The 26,670-nt window shown below is 41.3% G+C and overlaps 3 protein-coding genes across 11 annotated transcripts in view; 2 read left to right on the top strand and 1 right to left on the bottom strand.

Moving 5' to 3' along the window:
• Nucleotides 1–10,243, top strand: part of LOC123505120 (NACHT and WD repeat domain-containing protein 2-like) — a 65,000-nt gene extending 54,757 nt beyond the window's left edge. For 6 of the 7 annotated variants that reach the window (XM_045256196.1, XM_045256197.1, XM_045256198.1 and 3 more), the window contains 7 exons: nt 100–246; nt 2,131–2,269; nt 2,780–2,941; nt 3,719–3,922; nt 6,468–6,667; nt 6,914–7,103; nt 9,234–10,243. In XM_045256196.1, the coding sequence (XP_045112131.1) occupies nt 100–246; nt 2,131–2,269; nt 2,780–2,941; nt 3,719–3,922; nt 6,468–6,667; nt 6,914–7,103; nt 9,234–9,389 (1,198 nt within the window). In that variant the 3' untranslated portion in view covers nt 9,390–10,243. Of the gene's footprint in view, nt 1–99; nt 247–2,130; nt 2,270–2,779; nt 2,942–3,718; nt 3,923–6,467; nt 6,668–6,913; nt 7,104–9,233 lie in introns of those variants that run through there. The other variant, XM_045256201.1, reaches the window with a different exon arrangement.
• Nucleotides 10,244–14,503: 4,260 nt separating this feature from the next.
• LOC123505173 lies at nt 14,504–15,733 on the bottom strand. The gene has a single exon (XM_045256335.1). It carries the CDS (start codon nt 15,731–15,733, stop codon nt 14,972–14,974), a length of 762 nt encoding a protein of 253 aa, XP_045112270.1. The 3' UTR covers nt 14,504–14,971.
• A 1,915-nt stretch (nt 15,734–17,648) lies between these two features.
• Nucleotides 17,649–26,670, top strand: part of LOC123505118 (alanine--glyoxylate aminotransferase-like) — a 90,132-nt gene continuing 81,110 nt past the window's right edge. The window contains exon 1 of one of the 3 annotated variants that reach the window (XM_045256191.1): nt 17,649–18,006. In XM_045256191.1, the coding sequence (XP_045112126.1) occupies nt 17,988–18,006 (19 nt within the window). In that variant the 5' untranslated portion in view covers nt 17,649–17,987. Of the gene's footprint in view, nt 18,012–26,670 lie in introns of all 3 variants that reach the window. The other 2 variants (XM_045256187.1, XM_045256189.1) reach the window with 2 other exon arrangements.

Raw genomic sequence — 26,670 nt, 5'->3', positions numbered from 1 at the left:
ATAATAATAATAATAATAATAATAATAATAATAATAATAATAATAATAATAATAATAACTAATAATAATAATAATAATAATAATAATAATAATCCACAGCCTGTCCCCGACTCGTCCATTGGCTGTGACCGTCACCAGGAACTGTGTGGGCATTTGGAACCTTCGTCTTGGAAAGCTAGTGTGCAAGCTGGCTGACTCGCCTCTCGGAGCCATCGTCACCCACGCAGGCATCACAAGGGAGTCCAGGTAAGACGCAGCCAATACCACTCTCTCCCTTGACATTTTGATACCACCACTGTACCACTGTACCACTGCACAAGACTTTCTTCTTTCTCCCACCCCTCTAACGCAAGAGTTAGGCAGTACTCTCAATCATTCATACTTTTCTCTGGTAAACTCTGTTTTTCCATCTATCTATGAGGGAGGTTTCAAGCTATTTATCCCATTCTTTTGGATAACTCTCAATCCTATTAGGGAACTGGCATCTCAGTGGAGATTTTTATTTATTTAATTTTTTTTTTTTTTTGTTGTTGTCCTTGGTTAGTTTTCCTATCTTACATAAACTGAGTTGGATTTACTAAGAAAATATATTTATTTTACCCACGGAAATAAGTATAAATAAAGACTAGTTATAGCTAAGGTTTTGCGTTTTCTCATGTCATGATCAGAGAGAAGAGTAGAATTCGTGAGAAACTTAGAAAAATATGGAGTAAACATTCTGAATGAGGCATGTACAGTACATCGTTCATCGCAATACCACGAAAATTCATGACAAGACGCCTCACTTGCATAGGGAACTTTTTTTAGATAAGTTTTTATTATATGAAAAAAAGTAGCAAAAAAATATGAATAAATGAATAGATAAATAGAAATACATTAAATTTAGCAAAAGGATTTTTATTAGTTTTTTTCTCAAGTTAATCACTTACAACAATCTATTTATGAGGAACTTTATATTGAATATTTTTCTTTTGAAAAAAAAAAAACTATGTACTGGCCTGATATATTATCATATTTATTATACACGTCGTGAAAGGAAAGAAAACAATAAATTCGTTGAATATGAACATTTACTTCTAAATCCATTCTGAGTATCCTATATGATATCGTTACTATCTGGGAATCCTACTGTTCTATCCCGTACCACTGAATCCATAAGCTTATCCACTTCAGGTGTGAGACTTAATTATGGGACGGTAATTATGAGGATCAGAGTTATTAGTTTTTTTTTTTTTAAATAGTTTTAGTTAGTTTTCATTCATTAGAGACTTATTTGATGTTCAGTGGTTTCTTGAATAGCATGGATAGAGGCTTGACAATTTTTTTTTTTTTTTTTTTTGTGTGTGTGTTTGTGGTGTGTGTGTGTGCGGGGGGGGACTTCCTTCAATATACGCGAAGAAATTTAATCTAGTCCAGGTGTTTTGTTTATTTCTATTATAATAATCGTGTCTAACATTTTTTTTTCCTGGAAAGTACACGTGGTAAAAAAAATGTGTTGCTATCTAAGGTTTGGTTGGGTGGTAGGTACTCACATTATTTTCTCTAGTGAATATAGATGCAAAATAGTCGTTTAGGTACTCAGCCATTTGGATTTTATTGCCAGTGTGCTTGTCATCCTATAAGGCAAAAGGATCAATTGAAGAGATTATACTTTTTTTTTTTCATTATAGTGTAGCTGAAGTCCTGGGCTAGAAGTCACAGATTTTAATACGTGATGATTTGATTTCCTCAACAGTAATATCATAATCCTGAACAATCTTGTCACTGATATGCTTGTGTTGTTGCTGAGAACGACCAGTGTGGAATTCGTGACACAGATTTTAGTGGTATCTCTCATTTTGTCAGTGTTAGTATTACTGTGCTTACGTAGGTCTTAGGCATTTATTTCACTGAGAATAATTGCGTAAATGTCTTAGGAATGTAAACCGCATATGGAAACTTTTTTTTTGGGGGGTGTTACAATAAGACGCACCACTATCATATATATCGTTGTTGTATTTCATTTGTATTATAGATGTCTTAAGCTTATATTCAATAGCATTTTGAGTTTAAAAACTTTATAGACATCACAAATTATCGTACAGATTTGCATCCTGTGTAAGACTCCATCTCCACTTTCTGCCGCTACAGGTACATTGTGTCGACGGAGTCCGGCAACGTGTTGATCTGGAATGTACGAGCCGAGGCGGTGGTGTTTAAAGCAGAACAAAAGAACGTGCAACAGTTACTGCTACTCGATGACGATACTAAGTTTGTCACGGTGTCCAAGGTAAGGTGAGGGCGATGCGACAGTGACAGTCAAGGGCAGTATACGTGTTAGTGACTGTGAAGTGGTGTTATTGTTAGTGGTGTTGGTGGTGATGGTGGTGATAATGATAGTGATTGGAGTAGTGCTATTGGTGATGGTGATGTTGATGATGGTGATAATGATTGTGACTGGAGTGGTATTATTGATGTTGGTGATGGTGATCTAATAATGCTGATTAATGAATGTGTAGTAGTATCATTGTTGGTGGTGTTGGTAGTGATGATGAAGATAATGATGATGATAATGCTTCAGCATTAGCTTGAAATTCGAAAAGCTTTGCACTGTAGGTCTATATTCAATGGCCACAGGAAATTGATGAAATCCTTAAGTATTTTTGCTTTTGATGAGGCAGAATTCTTGTTGAAATGTTATAAGAATCATACAAAAACTATTGAAGATCTCCTTAGCTTCCACTAGAGCCTCTTTAGAGAATGCAATCCCAGAATCCCAACAGCGATTCCTTCCTCACAGGTGGCGCTGGACACGGGTGAACTCTCCTGCTATCTAGCCACTCGATCCATCCCGACGGGAGCTTTGGTGTACGAGCTGGAGTACCCGATGCGAGGGTTTCGGCAGATCGCCGTGACAGCAGATGGCCTCTTCCTTGTCATCCCTACCATTGAAGGCATCAAGGTGAGGAGGGCTAAGAAAAGGTGAAATGAAAACTACTATTAATATGAAATTGAAAATAGAAGGAATATGGTCGGAAATTGTTTTAATATTAACCATCGACTGTACCGTAACATATAATAGATAAATGAAATATCTCAATATATTCATAGAAAATAGATGTAAAATTGGTTTGTTTGCATATTCATTGAGGCAATCCGGGCACAATCGTTTCAATTAGCCTACATAGCATCCAGCTCGTCAGAGGACTCCATCTTGATTGTTTCTAATTTGATGCAGCGGCTAGCGAGCCAGCGACTGTCTGTACCGTGTGAATGCTGTCGGTTGAAAACTGCCGGTTGCTCCGTGTGAATGCAAACAGCCCGGTGGAAAAAATACCACTTGTAAACCAGCGTGAATTAATAGTTAAGTCCATTATAAAATATTACCAGAGGCTCAAAGAAACTAAGAAAGGATTTACATGGGATACTATTTCATATCGGAGTTGCAAGTTTTCGTGTGTAACTGACTTCACAATTTGTATTATAATTCTTTGCGATTTTTCGACGGTAAGGACTGTGCAGCGATGATGGAGAAATGGAAGCGAGGGACGGACATACCTGAGGAATCTGAACTGAATCTGATTTATTTCAAACAATATACGAGTAGAGTGAGCGAATTTATGTATCAATAATGTACAAAATGTTTAATGAAGGATAATAATGTTTTAACCTGTGTGCATGTGTGTGTGTGTGTGTGTGTGTGTGTGTGTGTGTGTGTGTGTGATTTTTCATTCTCCAGGACGCGTTGCTAGTATGCCACGCCAAAACCGGCACACTGGTACACAAGATGCCCCTCAAGTACCCAAGCCTCAAGGACTTTCATCTGGTGGTTCCTCTGCCTAACAAGCCCACGCAAGTAGCGCTCATAGACCAAGACAAGGGTAACATCGTGGACATCCGCTCCAAGAAATTCGTCCGATCCATTCCTAAGTGGGGAGGCAAGGTGTGTGTGTGTGTGTGTGTGTGTGTGTGTGTGTGTGTGTGTGTGTGTGTGTGTGTGTGTGTATGGCGTCTGAATACTGTAATTGCCTATCTTGCTTGCTGCTGTATCTGATATTAACTTGTCCGTCGCTTGACTCAGTTAACCTCTTGTGTCAGGTTTATTTGATCTTGTATGCGTATTTTCTGGACACACACACACACACACACACACACACACACACACACTCTCTCTCTCTCTCTCTCTCTCTCTCTCTCTCTCTCTCTCTCTCTCTCTCTCTCTCTCCTACGCTCGATCTATATGATTTCTCAGGAATCTGAAAACATAGATATTTTTTGCATGGCTTGTCGATGGATTCATAAACAAACAAGACGAAATTTCACTTTCTGAACCCATGGGACAAGTCCAACTCAAATCATGTCTGCCAGATTCACCGAATGTCATGATATTTAAAGAGAAAGTTTTTTTCTTTACTCTATTGTCACCTACTGAATGATAAAATAGAGCGTTTTTTAATATGTATTTACGATATAAAAGCTTTAATAACTAAATTCAGATTATACACATGTAGTGTGCCTATTATAGATACTATCTGTATTCTTGGGACAAAATTAATTTGTTCTTTAACTGATGAACCTCAAAGTCATTATGATTATTTCTCTTCTAGCAAACTTCAGAAGACATGAATGTATTATACCTCCTAAAATAGTTTCCTTCACTTGAAGACCAAAGTCTGATATCGAGATTGCCTCTTGTCACCAAAACAATGACGATAACTAATCCTTGGCTTTCGTGAACATAGAAATTTTTCAGCGTCATGGAGACACCTGACAGAGTAAACTAATGGACAATGTCCACCCTGAGAAGCTTTTATTTAAGTCAAAAAGAATCCCATTTTTTGGATATGGCAAGACACAGCTGAGAGACATGGCATTAAGAACTCTGTAGGATCTCAAAAAAAAAAAAAAAAAAAATACTGTGTATATATATATATATATATATATATATATATATATATATATATATATATATATATATATATATATATATATATATATATATATATATATATTATGTTCTTTTAATGTGGAGCATTAACCCCTGCAGAGTCTATAGATAAAATAGATTTTACCATATATTCGATAAATTAAACTCTAAAAATGCGAGTTTGGTACACCAAAACGACTATATTTTGCTCTATAAAATCATATTGGTCATATAAAGTCAAGTAAATGTCAATAAATGACAACATAAGATAAGAGTGTACTAGAATGTTTAAAACCACAGGAAATCAATAGATACGTATATACATCACACTATAGTCTTTGAGATGACTCCTCTGTACCGCGAGACGATGTTCATTGCTGACCAGTTTCGGACTCAAGCCACCCAGCTAACTCGGGAAACTTACCCATTCGTCACATCTTCCTTTATTCAAACACTAAAGATATAAACAAAGAAAAATAATGATTTATATGTGATTCTTTTGTGATATTAGGAAATGAAAGTGTGTGTGTGTGTGTGTGTGTATTTCACTGTATGATCTGCTGCAGTCTCTGACGAGACAGCCAGACGTTACCCTACGGAACGAGCTCAGAGCTCATTATTTCCGATCTTGGGATAGGCCTGAGACCAGGCACACACCACACACCGGGACAACAAGGTCACACCTCCTCGATTTACATCCCGTACCTACTCACTGCTAGGTGAACAGGAGCTACACGTGAAAGGAGACACACCCAAATATCTCTACCCGGCCGGGGAATCGAACTCCGGTCCTCTGGCTTGTGAAGCCAGCGCTCTAACTACTGAGCTACCGGGTGTGTGTGTGTGTGTGTGTGTGTGTGTAATTCACCACGGTCGTCTACTGGCCACCCAGCCAGTCTTCCTCATTACTGAGCGAACTCAGAGCACATATAGACCGATCTTCCAGTAAGACTGAGACTACAACACACACCGGGAAAGCGAGGATACAACTCCTAAGTTACATCCTGTACCAATTTTCTGCTAGGTGAACAGGGGCTACACATTAAGAGGCTTGCTCATTTGCTTTGCCGCTTCCCGGGACTCGAATCCGTGCCCTCTCGATTGTGAGCATAGCGTGCTAACCACGACACTACGCGGTGTGTGTGTGTGTGTGTGTAATTCACTGTTTGATCTGCTGCAGTCTCTGACGAGACAGCCAGACGTTACCCTACGGAACGAGCTTAGAGCTCATTATTTCCGATCTTGGGATAGGTCTGAGACCAGGCACACACCACACACCGGGACAACAAGGTCACAACTCCTCAATTTACATCCCGTACCTACTCACTGCTAGGTGAACAGGGGCTACACGTGAAAGGAGACACACCCAAATATCTCCACCCGGCCGGGGAATCGAACCCCGGTCCTCTGGCTTGTGAAGCCAGTGCTCTAACCACTGAGCTACCGGGCCGTGTGTGTGTGTGTGTGTGTGTGTGTGTGTGTGTGTGTGTGTGTGTGTGTGTGTGTGTGACACTCTTATGTGTCACGTTGGTGTGCCTCTCACATGTGCCCTCACTTGCAGGTATCGCGGGACGGGCGCTACGGTCTGTATGCCCCGGCCCGTGGCGGTCTGGAGTTATTGGAGTTGCGCCATGGCACTTCTGTCCGCACGCTTATCCCTCGCGTGGCCGAGGGCGTGTTCTCTGTGATATGTCTCTTCACGCGTACGGATGAGTACGTTCTGTACTACCACGGTGGCCGCAAGACCATCAGGGTGTTCAGGTGCGTCCAGCGTGAGTAGTGTTTCATGTTCCCAGAATTGACTCGTTTTTATCATTCCTGATTGCTAGAACTTGTATCTTCTTATAGCTATCGATTCACGGTTCTTCGAGTCGTCTGATCTTAGAGCAGCATTAAAAAAAATGTGAAGCTTCTTTATTCGAGTAGTTGTATGAAGTAATTGTATGTTTGGGATATGAGAAATTTTACATGGCAAAGTTCTATACTCATTACCATGTGATGGTGCAGGCTGACGGACGGAAAGATGATCGCTAACTACAGAGTTCAGGCCGAACTGACGGCCATTGCAGGCAGCGAAGACGGGCGCACTATCGTGCTGGGTACTGTAGATGGCTGTGTCTCCACCCTCACCATCGCCGACCCCACGCGGCCCGGCATTAGGGACTACCTGGCTGACCTGCCCTCCAGGAACCTCAAGGTTAGCTATATAGCTTACTCCCACCTTCCCCCCTCCTCTCTCTCTCTCTCTCTCTCTCTCTCTCTCTCTCTCTCTCTCTCTCTTTCTCTCTCTTCAATTTAACGTGAGCCCAAGCCGTGCAGTGCCGTGCAGGCGAGTCTCGCCGCCTGCGTCTTGTTCCGGTGTAGTGTTCGCAGCTGTCTGCTCTTCAATGTTTAGTATATTTACAAATAAAACTCAGGTTACTGAGAACACTTTACTTGGTCTGTTTCATCCTTATATTTTTCTGATTATTTAATCAAGCCTTCAACCATGTTCTAGACAGCAGCGGCAAGATTTGTTTATCAACAAGGTTTTGTTTGTAAACATTCAGTTCTGTTCCCAGGCGAACACCACGTTACAAGAAAATAACTAGGGACGCAACATGCTGTAATCAACATGACTGAAGACTTGATTAAGAATGAAACATATCCTTTAAAAATTAGTGTTCACAACAGTCAAGCTTTCTTTTGTAAACAAAGAGCGGGCACTTGCGAACAAGTAGACAGCCACGAAAACGACACAGGTTCTGCTGTCTTCCACGAAAGATGTCATGTGCTTTGCTTTTCTATTTTATGTGTGTGTGTGTGTGTGTGTGTGTGTGTGTGTGTGTGTGTGTGTGTGTGTGTGTGTGTGTGTTTTTAAATGAACACTTGTGGTAGTTTTGAAACATTTTGTACAGATAAAAGGCAAATATATTACAGATGCTTTTCATTTTTATATTTGTTCATTTTCTTTATAATGCCTACAATGTTGTGATATAGTAACTAAAATGTACATATATTTTTATAATCTCAGATATTAAAACATGTTTTCTTCTAAAACAACGGCATAGGAGGAAGATGTAAGTTTTGTTTGAAGTAGGTATATGTGCTCTTATAGGCTGTAGTGTTACTGTGCAGGCTTAAAGCCTCTCAAAATATCGTAATCCTCTTTTGTAAAGGATTTGAATGCACCGTAGAGCATTTGTATTACTTCAAAGCCCAGTGAACTTTGCTTTGAGCATCGTAGAATGTCTTGGATTACTGGTACCTTAGACTTACCGAGTAGGTTGACCAAGGGATAACCACAGCAATGAGATGAGAAGTAGTGTCGAACCTTTGAGGACTGTAGTAGTGCCCTCTGTAGTGTGGTATACTATTATCTTTGTGTATATGGTAGACCCCATGGAGGCCTTTAGAGGGATAATACATCATAATATTGTGGTAGAGTGTCTTGGAAGTTCCTTGCAGTAGCTGTGTACTATGGTGTGTGACGGGTGCCCGAAGACACCCAGCGTGGCTTCCACAGCTGTGAATCTCAGCGATGCGAAGATAGCAGTACTGCTGCATGTGTAAAGTAGCGCTGTGACAATGTAGTCTGTGGGGATGGCGCTGAATTATCACAACTAGCACCTTCCCTCCACTCTCTCTCTCTCTCTCTCTCTCTCTCTCTCTCTCTCTCTCTCTCTCTCTTCTTTACACCAGGGATGGGTAAACTTTTCAGTGCAAGGGCCATATTAGAAAAAAATCACTATTTCATAGGGCCGCATTATATATTAATCCAAAATAATTAATATTTAAAACAGACAAAATGGAAGGCTTAAAAAAAAAAAAACTACTATCCCGTATGCATACTTACACTTGCAGGAGAAAAACAAAATGTTTTCAATATTATTTAGCGTTGCTTTGTATCTTTCTCTTTCAAATTTCCTAACATTTGAAGAGCCGCATGAATTCCTTCGGCGGGTCGTAGTTTCCTCACATGTGCTCTACACCAACACAGACGTTGTCTTATCGACTGTCTTGACTCTCTCAGTCATCGCCACAGTGTTGCATCTCTCAACATCATCTACCACAATTTCCACGGTTACTATTCCTCTGAACTCCTTACTGTGTTCCCCTCTCGTGTCCCCTCTGCACGAAATTTTCCACTTGCCTTTTACGTATATTCTGTCCACACTTCCCCCTGCTTATGACTTGTAATGTTTTCAAGCGAATATAAAGGCACCTCAAAAACTATATATATATATATATATATATATATATATATATATATATATATATATATATATATATATATATAAACTCCAGTTCTTGCTCTAAGTTTGCGCTTGTTTGTTTGACGTTCCAGAAATACGAAGAAGAGGAAGCGAAGCAAGGTCTGACTCTACGAAAGGTTGTCACCATGGTGATGATGACCAATAGACTACAGGGCCCCAGCGGGGACACCACCAACCGCTCCTCCTCCTCCTCCTCCGGTGTGTCCTCAGAGGGAAGCAACAACTAAGGTTCTCGACGAATTGGGTTCAAATACACATTATGTTTTGCTTTATTTTGCTATAAATTATCGTTGATATTGTGTGTAGAGGGAATTCCTTGCCTGTGTGGTGCTTCGCCTTCCCCATCCCTCTTCCCAAGCTCATGTTAATTTCATTACTTATATATTTATTTACTTATTTATTTATTTGTGTGTGTAGAATGTGCGCAGTCAAAGCCTTACAGAAAACAGGTAGCAAATGACCATAACATTTTTGTTTGTGTCAGTACAGAAAAGGTACAGGTAACACAGCAATTTAGTTGAAAAGTGCTACTTTTAAAACATACATGACAACTCAAAGGACCGTCATCCGCTCAACACTCAGTTGACATCTAGGCACCAAAGTGATAAGTCTCGCCAATCACTCAGTTAACAGTCCAAGTGTCTATTTTTATTTCAGTGAAGGTATCTTTCACATTCAGTATAACATTGAGTATTCATGTGATGACGTTCATGACTCGATATTCATTTTGTGAAGGGAATACAACAGACGACAGTACCATCCAGATGACGAAACAAATCCTCACCATCAGAACAACAATACAAATATATAAAGGGGCAAGACTTAAGGAACAAAGCACAACTCTCCATCATTTACAAATAATATCGTATTATCTACACTACAGGGAAGTTTACAGCAGCAGGGACAGCAGCGGGTGAGTTGCCATATATGTTTAAAACTTGGCACTTTTCAACTACTTTATATTATTTGATTTGTCATAGGGTACCTGTTTCATGTAAAGCTTTCACTGTGTACACTGTACACAAAGAGGGTGACTTAGTGCCTCTCAGCATATATATATATATATATATATATATATATATATATATATATATATATATATATATATATATATATATATATACATATTTATTCATATACATTTTTGCCGTTGGTGATACAGAATCCTTGTTAAACTAGTGTAATTACCAACATGGAAGCACAAGTGAAAACTATAAACTTCTACTAGAGCTTGGTGAATATGGTCCTTTTTTGTCAGACAATGGAGCTACACAGTGTGTGTGTGTGTGTGTGTGTGTGTGTGTGTGTGTGTGTCACCCCAGCCAGCTCTGAGCGAGCTCAGAGCTGATAGACCGATCTTCGGGTAGGACTGAGGCCACAGCACACTCTACACACCGGGAAAGCGAGGCCACAACCCCTCGAATTACATCCCGTACCTATTTACTGCTAGGTGAACAGGGGCCACACATTAAGAGGCTTGCCCATTTGCCTCGCCGCCCCGGGACTCGAACCCGGCCCTCTCGATTGTGAGTCGGGCGTGAGTGTGTGTGTGTGTGTGTGTGTGTGTGTGTGTGTGTGTGTGTGTGTGTGTGTGTGTGTGTGAAGTTCTTACCTTACCTTACCTAATTGTATTCTTACTGGATTGAGTCACATTCGTCATGTCCACAAAGCTTTTTACAGCACACAGTTTCTTACAGTAGTAGGTTATTCTTGAAATCACCATTATCTACATGGAAAACTGCACGTCTTCATGTCCTTTGTTCAGATTAGTTTTTAACTATGGCCTCCTATGATTCCTTAGCTATACCATTATTGAGAGTTTTAAGTTTTTAATCTTTCGTTTTAGTTAAAATTCCTCAATATAGCTTCACAATGTTGTACAGTATTATGTAACGTGCATTTTGAAAAAAAGGTTTCAGAAAATGTAGTACATGTGATATAGCAAAATGACAGGCAAAAGCCACGCTTTACATTTATCTAACCACAAGATTTGCTTCCTAATATATTCACTTCTCTTTTCATTCGAGACAAAAGGCATTAATCTCTCATCTCTTCTTAGGAATCTTATCATGTGCTGTAGTACATCGTTAATGTGTTTTTTGGGGGTGGGGTGTGTCTAAATTAATGAAATCGTATCACCTCTCTTTTGTTAGTATCATAATGTTACACAAGCTTCCGCTGCAGAAACTAAGTTTATGAAGCAGGATTACCTGGTTAAAAAATCCAAGAGAATATCCTGTGGCGTGTCCGTTGTTTGTCCTTCTAGAGATGTCTTCCTAGCCAATTCCTGTAAGAGGTTACTATTCTAGTTACCTAAAAATAATGGTTCCTCGTTATGTAGGTCACGTTACTTCTCATTTAAAGTATTGTGCTGCAGTCCTTGCTCCATCACTCTGTTGGTTTACGCGCGGGCGTGTGTGTGTGTGTGTGTGTGTGTGTGTGTGTGTGTGTGTGTGTGTGTGTGTGTATTTGGTTTCAACACATTCTTTAAATATCTATATTAATGTTTCATAATTTTCTTCATCTTTAAGTGACCGATGTTATTAGTTTCATCTTTCCCATTAAAATACGGGTCTTCCATTACGGGTATCGCTTCGCAGGTTATTGTCATGTTTTAGGCAAACAAAATTAAAAATATTTTATCACAATTCTTACATTTTTCCTCTTCTTCATCATATCTCTTGTTTTTATTATCCTCTCTATTTTATACTATGACTTTTATTATAACTTTGCCATTCTCAGATTCAAAGATCTTATGTTTTTCTTTTGTCCTATACCGTATGCTTGTCACAATCCTTGACAATAGTTTATCATGAACTTCAGCGCCTTTGTACAGTTCTATGTGTCCTAGCATAGGTCTTATGTAATAATAAAGATTATCTTTAATACAGATTGGTCACGTCCGCCAAGGAAAGGCTGTGATTATTGTAGCCACATTCTTCATAAATACCACGTCATGTAAAGACTTACCGACGTATGCTTAAATATTTTCTCAAATATGTCAGTAAGGAAACTCTAGATATATTAGATAAATATATAAGATAAATGAATAGATAGATAAACCAATGTGACGTTGAATATGTTATTGCCGGCACACTCAATGTTGCTTACCAAGAATAAAAAGATAGTCATTTGTTAAATTCCCTTCCCAAAAATGTTATCAACATTTAAATTTAGCCTTATAAGTTTCATGGAACTCAGTGCCAGCACGTCCCTGCTGAAAGCACTTGTCTGTCGTGTCGTGTTATTGTAAACCACATGTTTAGAAACGCTTTACTCTTTCACCACCACTAATCTCAAAGATCATTAACAGAGTTCTTAGAAGTGTGTTTCCTGTTGGTGATATAGAAATTTTGTTAATCTCTTCAGAACTATGAATATCATTAAAAATCCGTATAACTCTGAATTAAATGTAATGAAATTGTGGCGCTGAAGTGTTTCAAAATATGATAGGGGAAGGTGGGGTAAGACGGACCCATGGAGTAAGACGGAACCCCCTTCTAAATCCAAACGTAAAGGGCAAGTTTCAAAATTTGACTCTAACTGTCCTTCACGTCGCCTAACAATGATGACATCACTGCAAGTAGGAACGATAAGTTTTCCTTGCGCTTCACAGGAGAAAAATTGTCATTTTATGCAGTGCTGATGTTATACGCACAAGGTAAGGCACTGCTTGTTTTATATTGAAATAGTTATTATAATGATTTAGTATTTATGTTATACATGCCCAGGAGTGTATACATGGTATATAGATGCCATGAATTGACATAGTAAACATAGATACTTTGGTAAACGTTTCGACATTTTAATATTTACTAATGGGATGAGATGGACCCCATGAGAGGGGAAGGGTGGGTTTGTTGTGCTAACTGCAAAAGCTGGGCTCATGAGCAATGTGCAGGGATAGATGGTGATGATGGTGATGCTGAGGAAGAGGAAAAGGTTTTTGTGTGGAATTTATCTCATTAAGTTGTGCAGGGATAGATGATGACGAGGGAGTTTTTTTTTTTTTTTTTTTTTGTTCGTTTGATTTGTACCAATAAATTTGGCTCATGGACAATGTGAAAGGATACAATGATGACGAAGAAGAGTTTTTCATTTGTGCTATATGCCAATTAGGATTTGTTATTTCATAATCAATTTGCGGGGTAAGATTGACCCCTGGGGTTCGTCTTACCCCATCATTTTATTTTGGGCCCAGGAAAAATATTATTTTGAAAATTCTTGTGCTTCATTGTTTTCCTTTAAAAACCGCGATAACATCCCAAAGCACCACCACAAACCCACAAATTACCCAAAATCATATAAATGTGGTTTCTAGATTCAGTACTTTGTTAAGTGGTCCGTCTTACTCCATCTTCCCCTACTAAGATATAGCCTATTGCTATTATCTTTATATCTGTAAAGGATCCAGGCAATTTTTTTTCTCCATCACGCACAAAAACAACGTTGTGTGTCGTACATAATCTTAAATCATCTACGCTATCTATCTGCCCGTTAAGCAGAGATCTCTTTCAGGAGGTAATCCAAATACCATAGCAACAAAGATACAGGACAAAAAAATCCCATTCCCATTGCTTTTAGATTGTTGCGCCGGTATATGTGTATACTGTACAAGGTATACGGTGAGACGAGATTCCTACACAGCCCGTTGAATGTGAGATCAGACAGACCAGCCTACAAGTGGAGAAACTAAACAAGCTTAATGCATCAATGCTTAAGGTTTTCTTTATAAATTTACTTGCTGTTCTTTTATTCCACATTCATATTAGTACTTTCACTCTGAAGATATGGTCAGCGTCTGTGGACTGCAACATTCGAGTGTGCTGATTGTGTTAAAGGAAAATACTGATTTTTGTTGTTGTTTTAGCTCTAGCCGGACAAGAAACAGATTCCGCTAAAATTTACCTTCTTTAAGTGGACGTTCTTAAGTATAACAACAGGCAGTGAGTTCCAAAGTTTACCAATAAAAGGGATGATAGATTGAGAACAATAGTCAACTCTTGCATTAGGGAGGTGGGAATAGAAAAAAAAAAAAAAAAAACAGAAAAAAGTAGAAAGCTTTCTGCAGTAAGGTCGTGAGAAGGAAACAGACATGCAGTTGGCAAGATCAAAAGTGTAATTAGCATAGTTTACAAGTCTTCAGGTGTTACCTATTGACATGATTAGTCAGTTTACCTTCACTAAGATGTTACTATCATTACTAGGACTGACGAGTAATTCAATCCAATATACAGATATGGTTAGGTATGTTAGTAAATCAAACTGATTGTATATCGCTGTTTCACGGTGTGTGTGTGTGTGTGTGTGTGTGTGTGTGTGTGTGTGTGTTTGATGAATATTCAATTATATAATCTAGACATACATGTTTATAGAAAATATTTGAAATGAAACAAGAAAAAACGGCAACTTTCCACATGAATAAAAAAAAAAAAAAATGCAGCAGTTATTCTTGCAGTATTTTTTTCCTTTGGATGACTGAGTTATCACATCACGAAGTTTGCACCTCAACCGACTGAACACTGTGTTGTTATTAGTGGTGGTGGTGGTAGTGGTCTGTGTGTGTGTGTGTATATGTGTGTGTAATAATAATAATAATAATAATAATAATAATAATAATATAAATAATAATAATAATACGGTTTATTAGACATTGCAGCCCAAAGGCTGAAAATTTACAGAAAAAGGGTGGATGTATTTGTACATACTTTGAAAAACAAAACAAAACAAAACAATTAAAGACTTAATATCATACAAGAATAACTCAATATTATACAAGAATAAACGAATGCAGCTTGTTACTGTGTGTTTATTGCGTGTACCATGGCTGGCACAGCACTCTTTTGTAGCGGTCGGTTCTGGCTCTGATGGGCACGAGTGTGTTGGCGTGCCTCACCGAGGTACGAGGACGCGGTGCAGTGGGAGGGAGGAGGTCACGGTGGCGGGGATGGTGCAGCAGCCGGCGGCCCATCTGTTCCAGGAGTAGCGCGTGGCGGTCCTGCAGGGTGTTGAGCTTCAGGGCGTGCAGGGCGTCTTGGTAGCTGGTATAGTTGCTTCCCAAGATCAGCCGACACGCCCGTTTTTGTACTGTCTCCAGTTGGCGGCGCTGGGTGAGGGTCAGTGAGCTAGACCATGCAGGGGATGCATATGTGAGCTTCGGCAGGATAAAGCAAGAATACACTCCTGCCAGCTCACCAGCGGGGATTCCCAGGGTCTTGAGTCGCCGGAGAAGGTGTAGTTTGTAGGTCGCAGACTTGACCAGGTTGCCGACGTGAAGTTTCCAGGTGAGCTGGTCGTCAATGGTCACGCCCAGCAGCTTGGCCGACCTGACCACCTGGAGGAACTGTTGCCGATAGAGACCTGGGGGCGGGACTGTAGCAGCACTAGTAGAGGTGTTTATGTGCATGACTGTGGATTTATTTGCGTTGATTGTGATGTGGTTGTTTGTCGTCCATGTGTGTAGTGTGTTGAGGAGTGCTTGGAGTTGAGTGTAGTCTGGGTTTGTGTTGTTGAGTGTGACGCCTAGTGTTGTGTCGTCAACATATTTCCATCTGGATGGAGTGTCCGTCATCGCGTCATTGATGAGGAGGAGGAAGCAGAGGTCCAAGCTTGGTCCCTTGGGGGACGCCGCAAGTGAGGGGCTTAGAGGTGGAGGCCGCTCCTTGGTACCTGACTACCTGTTGTCTGTCAGATAGGAAGTTTGCCAGCCATGCCACGATGTTGGGGGGGAGGAGCTTGATGGCTTTGTTGATCACAGTGTTGTGGTGCACTAAATCAAAAGCTTTTTGTAAGTCAATAAAGGTGAGGGCTACAGAGGTCTTTCGTTTATCCAAGTTACTGTGAATAAAGTCAAGGAGGCTGATGAGGCAGTGTGTGGTGGAGGAAGATTTTACGTTGCCGTATTGTTGTGGGTCTATGTGGGGGGCGAGGTGAGAGTAAGTGACTTTGAAAATAAAATCTTCGTGTGTGTGTGTGTGTGTGTGTGTGTGTGTGTGTGTGTGTGTGTAATTTACCACGGTTGTCTGCTGGTCATCCAGCCACTTTTCCCCTACTGAGAGAGCTCAGAGCTCATACTGACCGATCTTCAGGACTGAGATCATACCACACACCAAAAATCGGGATAGCGAGGCCACAATCCTTCGAATTACATCCCGTACCTATTTGCTGTAAAAAAAAGAAAGAAAAAAAAAAGGTGAACAGGAACTACACATTAAGAGGCTCGCCCATTTACCTTGTCGCGCCCGGGACTGGAACTCGGGCTTTCTCAGTTGTGAGCCGAGTATGCTAACTACTACCACTACACACACACACACACACACACACACACACACACTGTGTGTGTGTGTGTGTGTGTGTGTGTGTGTGTGTGTGTGTGTGTGTGTGTGTGTGTGTGTGTGTGTAATTCACCTCGGTCGTCTGCTGGTCACCCAGCCAGTCTTCCCCATTACGGAGCGAGCTCAGAGCTCAGTGTGTACGTGTGTGGGTGTGGGTGTGGGTGTGTATATGTACTGTATACGATTCCCCACGCGTATACTGTGCGTTGCCGTGTGCCGTATGTTGCAGTCTAGAGGTCTGCAGATCGCCACCGTGTTTCACACACCAAGGCGAGGCGAATGTGCTATGGCAGCCATGCTGTCTCGTAAGACTCTCAACTACAATGGCTGACACCCTCTGATGTCCTACAGTAGGTCGCCGAAGGCTAGCCAATGGCAACAACATCCCGATGCCTTCAAACCAAGAGGAGTGAAGTCGTAGTGTAAGGGGTTAGGGCCGCGTAGAGCTTGCGTTTACGCTCCTCGGCCGCTAGGTGGCTGCACTAGCGGCAGAAGTACAGTCAAGGAAAGGGATAGGTATTGGGGTAGGTGGTGACACATGTTTCCTGCGTCAGCATTGTCTCGTCCGAAAAGGGAAGACTATGATCCCGTCTGGTCGGCATCTATCTCCTCATTCTAGATCTAGACCAAGCTGCTCGAGGATGGAAATCAAGCCGGCTACAATAAGTGCCAATTAAAGTCTTTGAGGGTCGCGTTGCTGGGCAGGCGGCCCAGCTTCCGGGAGCAGGAGAGGCTACAAATTATAACTGAAACCCACGATGAAACAACAGTGTATCTTATAGGAAAAAGATACGCACTGGAATTGTGGATAGTGAACGAAAAAAAAAGAGCTGAAATTGCAAGAAATGAAAAGTAGTGTAAGTTCTGATTTGGATTTTTTTTTTTTTTTAGTAAACTTTACTTTAAACTTTCCGAGTAGTACGGTTCATAGATCATAAAACTTTTGACTGCAAAGTTTCTTTTCTGTAGAGACAATCAAATTTGGTGACGAAGGGACTGAGGCGGCAATAAACTCTATTCGCACAACGAACATACAATAACGGTCGTTTTATTTTTTAAGTAAGTTCAGATGTCTAGTGATACGGGACTGATTCAGAAGCGCTTCATTGGTCATTGCTCCACTCATTGTTCAGGGGATCAGTCTAATGTCCGTCATGGTGCAGTGCATGCGGTCGTGAAGTATCTTCTATAGTGACTCCAGACGAATGTTTAATTTAGCAGATTGTGACATATCATAATATAAACTTACAATTCAGATCTTATTACAAGCAACAACTCGAACATTCATTCTCAGAACATCATCTGGTTACGCGCAAGTAGGGAGTGAATATCTAAAACAATGCTCGGTGATTTTTAAGTTATTCCTTCAAGGAAAAGGTGCATCACTATTTCTTAAACCAAGCAGTTCGAGCAGGCAAGATTCAGCTGACATCCTCACTATTCATCACCATCTTTACCAGAGAGTGAACCGACGAGATCCTACGAAATTTCATGGGAATCACCATCAATAGTAAGGTAACGTAGCGTCTTGCAATGGTTGTGATTTAGATTTGATGGAGTTGGCTTACGGTTTCCAACACTAATGGAGGACTAAATACTGTATTGCACTGGAAGGTTGTGTTCTATATTCAAACACTGTTATTAATCTTTACTTTTCTTCTTTACTTCATTTTACTCGTTCTTTCTATATTCTTTTAGTGTGGCAGAAAATCGATATTTTCCAAGTCCAGTGGTGTAATTTTTGAGGTGTTTCGTTAGGTTTGGTTAGATTCATGTTTGGTTAGGTTAATGCCCTAGCGGAAGTCAGGGAATCCCGGCTAGGATAGGTTATTTTAGAAGAATTAGGAATATTAAGTGACGGGTGGTGGAGGAAGGAACGCGGATAAAATATACTGTAAATAATTAATTACCAGCCGGTGATTGTTGAGGTGGCGGGCTCGGGTTCTTTGACTGTCGGGCACAGATCGCTTTTCTTTAAGTTAGCAAGCACACCGTAATTAAATTTTCGGCGTGCTAAGCGCAACACTAAACATAGTTGGGAGCTTAAGTAATGGTGAAAAAATTCATACTAAGATGTTCAACATTTTTGTCTCGTTAATGACTAAGCTCTAACCTAACCGAGGTTCATGTTACATTACAGTAGTAGACTAGGAGCAATGTTTAATTTCTCCTTGTGTTCTTGGTATTGTTCCGCTGATGTACTTAGATGTACTCATATAGATATTGAGAGTATATTTGACTGTAAATGTGTGTGATTGTATGATTATGTTTGAAACACTACAGAGGAGTGCTTAAGAGCATATATGAACATATATAACATCCTGCAACTATACCAAACTTGAATAGTGTGTGTGTGTGTGTGTGTGTGTGTGTGTGTGTGTGTGTGAGTGAGTGAGTGAGTGAGTGTGTGTGTGTGTGTGTGTGTGTGTGTGTGTGTGTGTGTGTGTGTTTGTGTGTGCGGGCGCGCCTGCCTGGGCGGCACTCTATAATGTTTGAGAGCATCGATGTTTAACACTGTTTACGGGTGACATAGCTTTTTCTACAGATAATGTGAGGAAGCTACAGTATGTCTTTTAGAAGTTTTGGTGAAACGTTTGCTGTTGCCTTAGTCACATCAAAAGCTATTGATATAGATTCTGGCACAAAGCTTTGATCTTCAAAATACCCTCCTACGGTTTCGATTCTTCCCTTTGCAACTTTTCCTCAAAATTCCTCCTCCACCGTTCTGTTGCTATTGTGGTAGACAGCCACTGTTCTTCTAAATATATTAACAGTGGTGTTCCTCAGTGTTGAGTCCTGTCACCAATATCTTCCTATTATTCAGCAATGTTCTAAACTAGGGGTTCTCAAAATTTATTTGCTCATTGACCCCCAATGAAGTTTTAAATTTTCTATCGACCCCCTAGCTTTTAATTCAAGGGAAAAACGCCGATGCCAAAATCAATATGTGTAGTAGTAGTAGTATTTGTTGTTGTTGTTTATGTTGTTGTTGTTGTTGTTGTAATAGTAGTAGTAGCTTTGAAGTATGATAAAAAGGTATCACACAGTAAGAAAATATGTCGAGGTGTACAAGTACATGTAAATTAATCCTCAGTGCAACATACCTTTTCTTCTTTCACTGTTGACATCATTAATTAATTATTATGAAGGATTTTAAAGAGGAGGATTAAATGGTTCCTTCTACTTCAGCAGTAAACATTCATCGACCCCCTGATTATTCATCGACTCCCTTTCGACTCCCTGGCTATTCTTCAACCCCTTGGATGTTCCGATCGACCCCTTGGGGTCGATATCGACCACTTTGAGAACCCCTGGATCTAAACCAAACTTCTTGTCCCATCCCTTCCTACGCTGATGATACCACTGGACACTTTTTCACGTCCCTTTAGAGACGACCAACTCTTAAGGAAGTTAAGAAATCTCGCAGGGATACCACAGAAAACCTGACTTCTAATCTTTCTAAGAACTCTGATTTGGGCAGAGAAAACATGGTAGTGTTCAGTGCCTCAAAAAGTTAATTATTCCATCTATCCACTCGACACAAACTTTCAGACAATTATCTCCTCTTCTTCAATGACACTCAACTGTCCCTCTCTTCTACATTAAACATCCTTGGTCTGTGCTTTACTTATAATCTAAACTAGAAACTTTACATCTCATGACTTGCTAAAACAGCTTCTACGAAGTTAGGTGTTTAGTGGCGTCTCCGCCAGTTTTTCTCACCCTACAAACTGTTAACTCTGTACAAGGGACTTATCCGCCCATGTGGGAAGCACTCTTCTCATATGTGCCGCGGGGGATCCACTCACATTTATATATTAGATAGGGTGGGATTTTTTTTTATTTGATTTATGGAAGAGGGACAACCGGCCAAGGACAAAAAAAAAAAAAAGTGATTAAAAAAGGCCCAGTGAGGTGCCGGTCCCTTATATGAAAAAGAAAGGGGACTCCTTGGTTGATATAGGAGTCGTCATATATATTATTGAATGGAGAATGTATGTGCATCTAGGTGCATGTAGTTTTGTGTGAAGAAAGAGTTATCTTTAGAGGGCAGGTTGTGACTGTCCCCTTGTGTTGTGAGACACAAAGCTTTTCGTCTTATCACTTCCTCTCCTCTGATTGTCTTCAGCCTCTTTCCCACCACCGCAGTGTTGCATCTCTTGTTATCTTCTGCCACTGTTTTCATGCTAACTGCTCTTCTGATCTTGCTATCTGCATGCCTCCCCTCCTGCTGCGTCCTCCCTGCCCAAGACTTTCTTCTTCCTCTCACCCCCATTCTGTTCACCTCTCTAATGCTAGAGTTAACCAGTACTCTCGATCTTTCATATCTCTGGCAAACTCTGGAACTCCCTACCAGCTTCTGTATTTCCATCCTCCTATGACATGAGATAAGATATTGATAAGAGTTCACAAAGAGACAGTGATGCGTCACAGGGAGGGAGGCTTGGAGAATTGGGACGATTGTCTGTGGAGGCTAAACAAATTTATAAAAATTTGGTATGTTTCCTGTGCTAACCATAATCGTATAATATGACCCCTTGGATGTTGGTTCTAGGTGCAATGTAAAAAAATTCGATAGGTGGTCCAGACACTAATAGTTAACCGAATTTCACTGTCAGAGACGAGAGAGGACATTCAAGGAAAGCAGCTTCGAGAGACGGGTGGGTGTGCAAGGAAAGGATCCTGACGGCAGCGTGGTGGTGGTGCTGGTAGTGGTGGTGACTCTAGGAGTCTAGGGGGAAGAGACAGAACAAGAAACGATACGTATGTGAAGCAGGAAAAGGAGGAAGATTATCAAGGATAAAAAGAATAGATAAAAGAACGACAAGACCAAAAGAAAAGGGACGTTTGTAATATTAGGTCGTTCTTCCTCCATCTTAGAACCCTCGGTCTGCTCTCCTAAGCACGTGAACTGATTACTGATAACTCGGAAAAGACCGGATCTCTCTCTCTCTCTCTCTCTCTCTCTCTCTCTCTCTCTCTCTGTGTGTGTGTGTGTGTGTGTGTGTGTGTGTGTGTGTGTGTGTGTAATTCACCTCGGTCGCCTACTGGTTACCCAGCCAGTCTTCCCCATTACGGAGCGAGCTCAGTGCTCATAGACCGATCTTCGGGTAGGACTAAGACCACATCAACACACAACACACACCGGGAAAGCGAGGCCACAACCCCTCGAGTTACATCCCGCACCTATTTACTGCTAGGTGAACAGGGGCTTCACATTAAGAGGCTTGCCCATTTGCCTCGCCGCTTTCCGTGTGTGTGTGTGTGTGTGTGTGTGTGTGTGTGTGTGTGTGTCGAATTAGACTTTTCATCTTTTTGCAATGTTTCTCTGGATCAGTCGCCATTTGGGACAGTTTTATTCAGGTCACGGTGGAGAACCTACCTCGCGTCCGGTCCTCACTGATACATCCACTTCCTTATGGTGTAGCTTCCTATGTAGGATTTCAAGTAATCTGACAGGCTTTCACTAAGGATTAAAACTTGATCCACAAGTTCTCTCGGGGTTCAGTGTGGGGCAGACAGCCGGTCTTCCATATTCTAAGCATGTGATATGTATTTTAAATCTATAATAGCTTTGTGTTGAAAGTAACCGAAGATCTGTCGAATGTATATTATGAATACCTAGTTGACCAGCAGCCAGACAGTACAGCGTTTGGGTGTCTGGTGTGTCTGGCGGGAAAAAAGTTGTTAGTCTTGAATGAGCGGGTTGATGGTAGACACAAGACCTTCACACCACTCGCTCGCTCGTTCTCTCATTGGCTCACTTCTCCCTCACTTCTTAAACCTTTTAGTTGCTCATCCATTCATACACATCCACGTATGCACACACCAACTCACTCACACATTTACTCAGTCACTATTCACTAGTTGATTATGCACTCAGTAACTTGTTCATTCATTTATTCATGATTACATACTCAGTTATTCAGCAATTCTCTTCCTCGCTCACTGCATTAATCATTCATTCATTTTTTCATCATCACTCGCTCACCACAAGCAGCCATAAAACACTTTCTTCCCTTCCTCAGTTTAGTTATTCCTTTACTCAACAATTCACACGCTTTTCATATTCCCTTTCACTCCAGTCATCTATACCTTCCTGAGTCATTCCTCCCTCCCTCTCTCTCTCCCTCCCCCCTCTCTCTCTCTCTCTCTCTCTCTCTCTCTCTCTCTCTCTCTCTCTCTCTCTCATAAAGGCATCACGAACTTGACAGCAACAATATCAACACCAATAATAATAATAGCTACAATACCAGAGGTGAAAAATGAATATATTTATTGTAAACCTCACCTCTTGTTCTCACGACTTTTCCGTCCTTACCTTTTCTACAAACACGGAACACTGACCCATCTGAAGTATCTGACGCAGTAGTATCCACGTCGGTTGTTTCCTCGAAGTGTGTAGGCAGGATACATGGCCCAAAGCAAGGTTAACATAATGGCTTTCCTTTTGAGACGTAAGGTATGCAGGTATGCGCATGGATTTGCATTCCTCTGTATACAAACAAGTTGTGTGTGGGTGGGGGGAGGTAAGAGTATTAAATATTCAAGGATACATTCGTTTAAAAAGAATTATTGTAAAGGAGTGGAAGAAGGCAAGAACAAACCGTCAAAAGATGAAGACGAAATAGACGAAACATTTAGATTTTTCCTTCACTATCCTATCACGTGTCTGCTCAAGAGAGTGAGTAAATGATTTATCAATACGTTGAAGTGTCAAAGCAGTGAATGGATGACGCTTTCTCACGCTGATCTTAGAATGGAATACTTTAGATCTGGTGCTCTTACCCCCGGCATTGATGTCACAAAGCTCATTGTCTTTCATGGCTATAAGCAGGATGAAAATCGCTAATTGAACCAAGAACAACTGGGTATGTGTTTAGTGGAGGCTGTATGATGATACTATTCTCATATGCTATCTGAACCATCTTGCAGAATATGACATCACTTCTTTGTGTAAGTGTACTTCACCATCGATTCCAGCAGATCTCATTTTCTTTATTTTTTCAGTGCTAGCAGGTTGACTGAAGCTGCATTTAGTGAAGTGTTCTTTGATATTTGTTTGCATTATCATGCCGATCTTTGTTTTCTTATGTTCCGTGATGCTGCCATGGTGTTTATAGAAGCTACTATATAATCGACACCATTTACATTTACATTAACGCCATTTATCATTTACATTATCTAACGTTATTTCAAAAAGTCAAATAAATCCAAACAAATATAAACAAACTGGCTCTCACATAGGGAAGTAATAAACTGGAGCACACTTTATTTGTGACATTGTTATCAGTCATTGGGCAAATAAGAATAATTTGATATATTGAAGATTTACTGGCTTCTCACAATTTTCTTCCTGTTCTTATGTGAGCCTCGTGTTTGGATTGCAGTTGCTACGTATTCTGTGCTGATCCCTTCCACATGTGTTACTTTTCATCCCTTGATTGGTGTCAAAGTTGCATGAAAAGGTGAAACAAAACGTAGAGGAGAATCACCGTATAGGAGATCGTAACATGTGATCCAGTTTGAATAGAAGTTGAAAACATTTTGTGGCCTTATCTGTGCCTTCTGTCACCATGCATTCGTCTTTGTTTATGGTGTATATTTTATTGGAAGAAGTTATTAATACTTACGACCCTCATACGCACTCACAAATACACACACACACACACACACACACACACACACACACACACACACACACACACACACACACACACACACACACACACACACACACACACACACACACCACACACACACACTTGTTCCACCTTTTTGCGCAACAGCCCTCCTCCCAGACGTTCTAATCTTAACATATTTGCTAAGCCTTTAATCAGCAGTAGGAGAAAGCGAGAGGTTTGAAACGGGCGCGCGCGCACGCACGCACACACACACACACACACACACACACACACACACACACACACACACACACACACACACACACACACACACACACACACACACACACACACACACACACACACACACACACACACAGACACACACACACACACACACACACACACAGTCGCCGAGTCCCGGCGCAGCGAGGCAAATGGGCAAGCCTCTTAATGTGTGGCCCCTGTTCACCTAGCAGTAAATAGGTACGGGATGTAACTCGAGGGGTTGTGGCCTCGCTTTCCCGGTGTGTTGAGTGTGCTGTGGTCTCAGTCCTACCCGAAGATCAGTCTATCAGCTCTGAGCTCGCTCCGTAATGGGAAAGACTGGCTAGGTGACCAGCAGACGACCGAGGTGAATTACACACACACACACACACACACACACACACACACACACACACACACACGAAGTCAGAATGGCAAGTGTGGTGAGAGTATGGGCAACACGTAACGTGGAGGAAGGAGAGTTAAGGTGCATTGGTGTGACATGCGGAAATGGAAGGTGGTGTGCGCACCAAGCAGAACGGGTCACCTTGACCGAACGAGAAGCGTGTATTGTATAATACTAAAAGTTAGAAACAACTGCATGTTTTGAAGGGAGTCTTCAAGTTATCAAGGGAAAACCGTTTATATTCTTGCAACAGTTGAACGTGGTGGCCTTTCTCATGCTCCACACAAGGCGAACCAGCAAGGCTCAGCTAGATGCGCCACGCCCGTCAGGTGCCACGCAGTCTCTCTCCCTCTCTCTTCCTGACGTCACGTTTAACCTTTTGTCGGTGTTCGCCTCACACCTGGGTAGCTTATTTCCAAATAACACCAACCATTTCCACCGCACATGCCATCTGGCGTCCATAGAGGAGTCTGGGGAGGGAAGCTTCCTATTTTGAAGAGCAAGGATAAACAGTGTGTGTGTGTGTGTGTGTGTGTGTGTGTGTGTGTGTGTGTGTGTGTGTGTGTGTGTGTGTGTTTGTGTATTTGTGTACGTTGCAAAGCTTGATAAGAATCATCAATATAACCACCACTGCATGTGTTTTACTCCTGGAAAAACAGCTGGTTCTCATAATGAAAGGGACGTGAAGCATGGAGAGGCACGGGGAGCCAAGCTGTCTAGGGAGCCACCATTCACACACAGGGTCTCTCTCTCTCTCTCTCTCTCTCTCTCTCTCTCTCTCTCTCTCTCTCTCTCTCTCTCTCTCTCTCTCTCTCTCTCTCTCTCTCTCTCTCTCTCTCTCTCTCTCTCTCTCTCTCTCTCTCTCTCTCTCTCTCTCTCTCTCTCTCTCTCTCTCTCTCTCTCTCTCTCTCTCTCTCTCTCCTCTCTCCAAGCCGCTCCCACTTCGGCCTTTCCTTTTGCAAACAAGCATCTCCTTTGTTTCTCTCTCTCTCTCTCTCTCTCTCTCTCTCTCTCTCTCTCTCTCTCTCTCTCTCTCTCTCTCTCTCTCTCTCTCTCTCTCTCTCTCTCTCTCTCTCTCTCTCTCTCTCTCTCTCTCTCTCTCTCTCTCTCTCTCTCTCTCTCCTTGGGGTTTTTCCCATTCACAACTGCCTCACCTTTCCAGCAGCCAGACACTTGAGCATTTATCTTACTCATCCTGCTGCTGCATCTGCTGGTAAAAGGAGAGAATCTGTTGTGCATAAGTCCCACCTTTGTTAACTCCTATCATTCCACAGGTGTGTTGCGCTCATGTGACACTATCCTGGTAGTCTGTGAGCTTTGCGAGGAGAAAGTCGCATTGACTAACAGTGCAGGTGACAGGTAGCATCCAATCCGCACGCGTATATCGTTTGGACAAGGCCTCGCATACTCACTTCTGAGATTAAGTAATGGATCTAGTGAAGTATTGTATATTAGAGTTACACGACATCATTTACTGCAATTTTTTTTATAAAATTTTGTAAGAAACAAGAGAAAATAGGCGAAATAATCAACTAATTGGTGGAATGCAAATTTGTAGGTCAACTAATATTACTGGATTGTAACTCTCGCAAAGTAATGAATTCAGCTTTATGGTGGAATGTATTATGCACTCTTTAATAGCGTGGCCAAGAAGGCTTACTACCTCCATGGCGCCTTATTACTTGTTAAAACAGGAACGTGATGCGGCCCTGCATTGCTGTATTGTATGCTCGTGCTGGGAAAGGCAGACCTACCTGCGATGCAGTATTTCAGACAAAGAAAACACACACACACACACACACACACACACACACACACACACACACACACACACACACACACACACACACACACACACACACACACACACACACAC

This window comes from Portunus trituberculatus, chromosome 17 (genome assembly GCF_017591435.1).
Source record: "Portunus trituberculatus isolate SZX2019 chromosome 17, ASM1759143v1, whole genome shotgun sequence".
Lineage (NCBI taxonomy): Eukaryota > Metazoa > Arthropoda > Malacostraca > Decapoda > Portunidae > Portunus > Portunus trituberculatus.
Note: the sequence above shows the minus strand (reverse complement) of the source record. Positions and strands in the feature narration are given on the sequence as shown.

Bases quoted from the DNA above. Each gene is read 5' to 3' on its own strand.
- LOC123505173 (XM_045256335.1), bottom strand. From the start codon at position 15,733: ATGACGGACACTCCATCCAGATGGAAATATGTTGACGACACAACACTA.